The sequence below is a fragment of the Ailuropoda melanoleuca genome, chromosome 16 (assembly GCF_002007445.2).
Source record: "Ailuropoda melanoleuca isolate Jingjing chromosome 16, ASM200744v2, whole genome shotgun sequence".
In the NCBI taxonomy this organism is placed as follows: Eukaryota; Metazoa; Chordata; class Mammalia; order Carnivora; family Ursidae; genus Ailuropoda; species Ailuropoda melanoleuca.
Genome location: NC_048233.1, coordinates 76087326 through 76094542, shown reverse-complemented (window position 1 = coordinate 76094542; position 7217 = coordinate 76087326). Strand labels below are relative to the sequence as shown.

Genomic DNA, 7217 nt, shown 5'->3' with positions numbered 1-7217 from the left:
GAATGCAGAGGTTCAACTAAAAGAAAAAGGATAATCCTTGCCTTCGGGGACCTTACAACCTAGGAAGCGGGGTGTAGGCAGAAATAGCTAACGTTACAATGAGGCGGAATTAAATAAACACTGGACAGCGGTGACAGGCAATACGTCACAGATGAAACGGACCCAAAGACAGAATTTACGTCCTCCTGAGCTGTGCTCTGAGTCGTGTAGTAGGTTGAACGGTGGCCCCAGAAAGGCAGGCCCACGTCCTAACTCCCACTACTGTGGATGTGAGCTGCTTTTGGAAAAGTCCTGGCAGATGGATTTGAGTTGAGAATCTTGAGGTGAGATCATCCTGGACCCTGTGGGTGGNCGGACGTGGCTAGTCAGCATCTGGACCCCACTCCCCTCCACTGCAGAGGCGTGACAGCCAGTGACAGAGAAAAGGGAAGATCGTGTGGAAAAAACAACTTACAGGGCAGAACGTTATTATAGCGATTCNGCAAGGAGGGCGAGTGTGCAGTGTGCGTGGCGTGGCCGTTCTGAGGGAAGCGCTCCAGGCTGGCGGGGGTGGCTCAAGCACAACAGGGACGGAAATACAGAAACTCTTTCCGCAGCACTTCACAGAATGCTCAGGAATGGACATGGGCTGCAGGCCCGTAAGCCCCAGCCCCCATGCCAGCCCCCAGGGCTTCCCAACTACTCCAGTTAACAACCCTCGGACTGAAACACCCAGTTTCTCTCCCTCTCTCTGCATAATCTTCATTTCTCAATGAGATTAAACACACAAACCAGTAGCAGTGGGGGTACATCTAAGTGCCCACAGCCACGTGGCCACAGTGGGACCTCCCAGGGACATGCAAGGGCTCCACTCCCCTCTAAGAGGGCCTCCTCTCACCCAGTGGTTCCCCCTGCAACAAAAACCGGCGGTTTTCCAACTTTCAGGAGAAACATAAAGCAATTAAAAAACACGTTATTTACAACCACCTACTTCATATTCTTCTGCAAACCCACAGTTGGAGTCGGCTTGTTGTTTCTTAAAGTAGGCCTCGAAATTCTCCACTTTGATTAACTTGGATCTAAGAAAACAGAACAACTTCTTAGGATTTTTTTACATTCAATAAAGTTCATACTCAAAACAGAAAAATAGAAGTTATTAAAAAATTAAGGGAGCTACTCACTTTTTAGGTCTTCATCATAGGAAGGGAAAGAAAAAAAACAAGCCATTAGAAACACTGATGCAATCATGACTCTAGAAATGATAGTAGACATCTTCCCAAAAGCACAAACACCAGAGTAATACGTGGGGGGGGGGNGGGGGGGGGGGGGGGTCACTATAATGTTATTTACAAAACACTGAAATGTAAATTAGGAAACTCACTTCTAGACCCTCTCATGTAACTCATTGGCTTTGTGACTTCCAACTAGGTCTTCTCCTAAATACTGATAATTTTTTCCTTAAAAATCACAAAATACATATTCATTAATAGAATATGGAAGTAAGTTTTACTTGCCATAGTAGAACATGGCAAGGAAGCTACTGGCTTCAGGACAAAATAAACATAGACTCCTTGCAGGAAAACAAAGCCAGCAAGAACTTCTGGATGATCACGGCCGAATGTGTCCATCAGAAAAAATGACAGCAAGTTCCACCAAAAATTCTCCAGAGAGTCACTGAACAGATTGGGGGATTAAACGTCTTAAAATAAACCTCAAAACTCCAGAGACTTACTTAATTTGAGAAAAGGATACTTCATTATTCTTCGCATCTTTCCTGTTTTAAAAGAAACAAAGACCCATTAAGACCAAAAAAAGGGTAATTCTGGGCTTTTCCCCTTTCATGTATTTACAAAACTAAACTAAATCCTGTTCCCTAATACTAAACTTAATCTAGGCAGCACACACTGGTTACAAATCTCTGAAGTAACTCTCTTTCATACCAGCTGAGAGTATGACAGAATCTTGTTCAGGACACTGTTAGAAATATGTTTGGATAAATGTATATCAGCAGCATGACCCTTTTCTAAAGCCAGAGTCATTTTTTTCATACTGTTCTTTGAGAAAACCCTTCTGATGAGTTAACAGAATAAATTAGAAAATATCTCCACTACAAGTACGGTGGTGGCGCTCCTGGCACTCTCCTGCATTGCTGGCTAACCCCATATTGGTGTTAAAAAAACAAAAAAACACCTTCTGAAGGGCAATTTGTCAGTATGTATCAAAACTGAGGGGTGCCTGGGTGGCTCAGTCGGTGAAGTGTCTGCCTTCGGCTCAGGTCATGACCCCGGGGTCCTGGGATCAAGTCCCAAATCAGGCTCGCTGCTCAGCGGGAAGCCTGCTTCTCCCTCTCCCCTGCCCGTGCTCTCTCTCTCTCTCTGTTTCTCTCTCTCACTCAAATAAATAAATGAAATCTTAAAAAAAAAAATTGAAAACATGCATCCTACTCACTAAGCCAGCAACTGCCCACTCTGGAATTTAGCCTAAGGAAATAATCATGAATGTGCCCAAAGATTTAGGGACAGGTTGGTTAAGTAACCGTGGCAAAATGAAACAAAACAAAACAAAACAAAAAAACCAAAGCTGAAAACAACAGGAAAATGAGTTGAATAATTTCCATACAGTTGAATACTCTGTATCCACTTAAAATGAAGAAGATTTGAAGCTGTCCGCAATGTCGTAAATAATAAAGCAGACTACAAAATGATACACATGATTCCGTGTGTGTGTTTGTGTGTGTGTGTTCATGTGAGTTTCACAATCATACCAATGTTAAATGTAGTTTTGTGCAGGTGCTGTGATTATGAATTATCTAGTTTCTTTGCTCTTTTTTTCTTTTCCGTTTTGTTTTTTGTTTTGTTTTTTGCCACAAGCATGTATAACTTTTATTTTAACAAGAAACAATAAAGCTGTTTTGACTCCTCCCTCACAAAAAAAAATTTTTTTTTTTTAATCTGTCAACCCAACAGGGCAAGGTGGCGGCAGAAGAACGTGGCGTGGCTGCTTTAGGGGGCTCTGGGCCAGAATGAAACTCCCCGGCTCACAGCACCCCACGAGTGCCCATGGATCCCAGCAGATACACAGGCGTCACCCCCCACACATGGTCAGACAGGAAAGCCCGCAATGAAGTGCAAACACCGGGTTCACATTCACTTGCACACTTCCTACACTCAGCTTGTGTGTCCTCGCCTCCTGGAGCCCCGTGAATATGAGAACTGATGGAAAACACAAATCCGGGCACATGGTAAGCGCTCAAAACAGACTTGCTATTTTTACTATTTAACTACGTATCATATTTATTTCACGCTCCTCGGTGTCACTTCACAGATTACTGTAGACATCACGGCAAAGCTCCCATCTGCTCGTCAGACAGCGCATGTGTTCAAACTTAGCTAATTCTAAAATGAGATCTCTTAACACCACCAAACTGACTCGTGAACCAGAGCGCGCAGTTCCGAGGGACCACCCCACACTGCCGTGTTTGCCGGGACCTGATGCAGGGGGAGGGCTGAGATGAAGTAGGACTGGCTGGTCGGCGAAGAGGGTGGATGATGGGGACAGGGGGGCCCATGACACCAGTCCTTTCAATTGTGTGAATATCTGAAATTTTCCATAGTAAAAAGCTGCCTTAAAAAGCAGGGTATTGGGGGGTGCCTGGTGCCTGGGTGTTTCAGTCAGTTAAGGGTCAGCCTTCAGCTCAGGTCCTGGGATTGAGCCCCCTGTGAGGCTCTCTGCTCAGCGGGGAACCTGCTTCTCCCTCTCCCTCTGCCTGCTGCTCTCCCCTGCTTGTGCTCTCTCTCTCTCTCTCTGTGTCAAATAAATAAATAAAATCTTTAAAAAAAAAAAAAAGTAGAGTACTGGGATGTCAGGGTGGCTCAGTTGGTGAAGTGTTTGCCTTTGGCTCAGGTCATGGTCCCAGGGTCCTGGGATCAAGTCCTGCATCAGGCTTCTTGCTTGGAGTGGAGCCTGCTTCTCCCTCTCCCTGCTGCTCCCCCTACTTAGGCTCTCTTTCTGACAAATAAACAAAGAAAATCTTAAAGAAAAAAAAAAAAAAAGAAAAGAAAAAGAAAGAAAGAAGGAAGGAAGGAAGGAAGTAGGGTATTATCATCAACATAAACACAGTCACCTTTTCTTTCTCCAGAAGATGAAGCCTCCCACGGCCACAATCACCAGGGCACCAAAGATGCACCCAAAAACCGCTCCGCAGATGACACCTGAGAAAAGTCCAAACGGGAGGCACTTCAGAAGATGCTCACAAACTAATAATACATGATATGTCAATTGAATTTAAATTAAATTAAGTTTAAAAAAAAATGATGTTCACAAACAACCGGCCCAGAGTCCTCCAACCAGAGTGTGTGTGTGCATGTGTGCTAAATACTTTTGGACATAAAATCAGCCTAGGCCTTTGGGAGCCGGGTTCCCCAGCCCCAGCCCACCACTAACAGGCTGGTCTTGAGAAAGTCACGGCTCCCCTCCCCTCGGGTTCCTCAACTGCAAACATAGGCAACTGGGCTGTCGTGATTTTTGAGTTGTTCTTACTGCTGCCATCTTTCTTCAAATGAAATTGCATGCAGCAGCCCAATATATAAAATAAAAAACCAGGCAGAAACGCTCCTGTGGAGGTAGGGTGGGGTGGGGAGGGTCTCGGGACTGGGTCCTGCTCAGTGGAGCGACCCCTGTTTAAACCACTAGACAAAATGTTCCGCACGGTTCCTGCCACCCCTGACTCCGTGAGACCCACACGCAAGCAGAAGTTCCCACAGCACTGGCTCAAGCAACATAAAACCCCTTTGTTTACTGGGGTCGGGGGTGGGGACTCCCTGAACTTTGCTCCTGGGGCTTCTTTCCTGAAGCCAACAGCTATCAAGTAAACACCCAGCAAACTAACAAACCAGTTGATCACTTCGTCTCTGGCCTGAAGGTCGGGTATGTACCCCCTTGGGTCCTTGAGGCTCCTGAATCATTTCGTTCTGTGGGACAGAGGACAGGAGTGCTTGACACGGAGTCTGAGGCATGAGGGTCAGCCCTGCCCCTACACAAGTCACTGCCCCTCTCTGGGCCTCCACAGCCTCGTTTCTCAGCGAGGAGCTGGACAAGACAATTTCTGCGGCTCCTTCTGACCCTCACGTTCAAAGGTTCTATGCAGTGAAAGTCAAATGGTGTGCCTGTCACGTGGGCACACAAATGACCACACTGAGAAAAAAGGACGTAATGTTTGCAGAGTGGAAGGGCAACTGGCGTTCAGAGGAGAGAGAGAGTGGGGGACGGGGGCTGATGGGGACCTCCTTCCAGGAAGCAGAGGCAGGTCTTGATGGCCACGTGACATCTCAACTTCCGAAAGGAGAGACCAGCCCACCCAGGGAGCCAAGGGGGGGCGTGCAGATTCCCAGCCTTCTGTAGACACTGGAAGCAAAAGCCCGCTGAAATGTTAACAGCACTGTTGTTCTTTCTCTACCTGGATCCTGGGGCAAGAAAACTGCATCTGAATAGGGACTGAAGGACACGTAGCTCTCGGCCCCATCTATGAGTCCATTATTGTGAGGGTTAAAGGTGATGTTGGTGAAGCCGGCCACACAAGCCCTGTGGGATGACAAGAAGGAAAGCGGTAGCTGAGACGTGGCCACCACCCCAGGCATGGAAAGCTTCACACTCGCGAGGCTCGGCCCCAAAGGGCAAGAACTACTAGGCCATTACCGATAGGAGCCCAGGGGTTCCAGCTTCCCGTTGTAATAACCGTGCGTGGTTGACTCGTTCCCAACATCGACTTCGTACTTCAAGACTTCAGCCAAGCCCTGAGAACGTCTCTTTCCTTCTGTTGTTATGAGGTATGTCACATAGGTGTCTGAGGCCCCCTTTTTGAAATCCTCATATGTATATCTCAAAACATTTGCAGACGGGTGAACAGCTAAGAAAGGCACACAGAAAGAAAGTCATAAGAAAGTGATTGCAGACAGAGATTTAAGTTTCCCACGCATCTAAATAATGACATTGACGCTGGGCAGTAATGATGGCAGCTGCCATCTCTCAAGTGTGTTCTTGGTGCTAGGCTTTACTTATATTAAGTTCTATGTGCTTTTCTTAATCTCTGTGCACTAAACAATAGTCACTGACAATAGTCTTACCATGTAGGTTTCCTACTTCCATCTTACAGGTGGGAAAATGAAGGCACAGAAAGCTAAAAGGACCTGGGCCCAAGACCACCCTTCATACACAGCAGGCATGATTTCTAAACCAGACCATCGACTTGGCGCATGTGGTCTTATCCACCACAGGCTGCTACTGGTCACTCCGGTCACTGTGAAATATTGCCTCCTTCATTCAGCAAGGTCTAAGCTTGGATATTGCTGAAAACCTTCACCACAAAATGACTTGANCCCAGACCATCGACTTGGCACGTGTGGTCTTATCCACCACAGGCTGCTACTGGTCACTCCGGTCACTGTGAAATATTGCCTCCTTCATTCAGCAAGGTCTAAGCTTGGATATTGCTGAAAACCTTCACCACAAAATGACTTGAAACAGACCCAAAATGAAAAGACAGAGAGACTGAGAGATCTCAGCCTCCGTGGTTGAAACTCTGCCATGGGTTTATGACACCAGCAAATTCCTTGTCTTCCAGGATCCCCATACCCCTCGAGGGGGTGAAGACAGTCCCACAGGCTGAGAGAACGGGCAGAGGCAGCACTGCACTGTTCACATTTAAAGAATCAACAAAAACAACAGAACTTGGCCCTGAAAACCCAGCCATGTGCAAAGCACCCACGTGCAGCTAACAAAGACACCCTCTCAAATCATGCCTTTCTTCCCACCAAAGAATGTAAAGGAGCCCCGTCCGGGAAAAGGGGGCACGCGAGCCACCTCCTCTCTCAGCTGTGAGGATGCTTTTTGCAAGTTTCCACCACAAATGCAGAAATCACCTTCTGTTTTCCATCAAGAGAATGCCGCCCTTTGAGTATGATGTGTGTGTGTGCGTGTGTGTGTGCGCACGTGTGTGTGTGTGTGTGTGTGTGTGTGAGAGAGAGAGAATGAGAGTTGGTTAAGACTAACATTCTGGGGGCGCCTGGGTGGCAGAGCGGTTAAGCGTCTGCCTTCGGCTCAGGGCGTGATCCCGGCGTTATGGGATCGAGCCCCACGTCAGGCTCCTCTGCTATGAGCCTGCTTCTTCCTCTCCCACTCCCCCTGCTTGTGTTCCCTCTCTCGCTGGCTGTCTCTATCTCTGTCTTATAAATAAATAAAAA

The 7217-nt window shown here is 47.0% G+C and overlaps 1 protein-coding gene across 2 annotated transcripts in view; it reads right to left on the bottom strand.

Moving 5' to 3' along the window:
• The window catches only part of PTPRJ (protein tyrosine phosphatase receptor type J), a 119967-nt gene that overhangs the window by 28505 nt on the left and 84245 nt on the right, over positions 1 to 7217 (bottom strand). For both annotated transcript variants that reach the window (XM_034646611.1, XM_034646612.1), the window contains 4 exons: positions 4103 to 4190; positions 1712 to 1753; positions 1161 to 1169; positions 971 to 1058 (listed from right to left, as the gene is read on the bottom strand). In XM_034646611.1, the coding sequence (XP_034502502.1) occupies positions 971 to 1058; positions 1161 to 1169; positions 1712 to 1753; positions 4103 to 4190 (227 nt within the window). The remainder of the gene's footprint in view (positions 1 to 970; positions 1059 to 1160; positions 1170 to 1711; positions 1754 to 4102; positions 4191 to 7217) is intronic.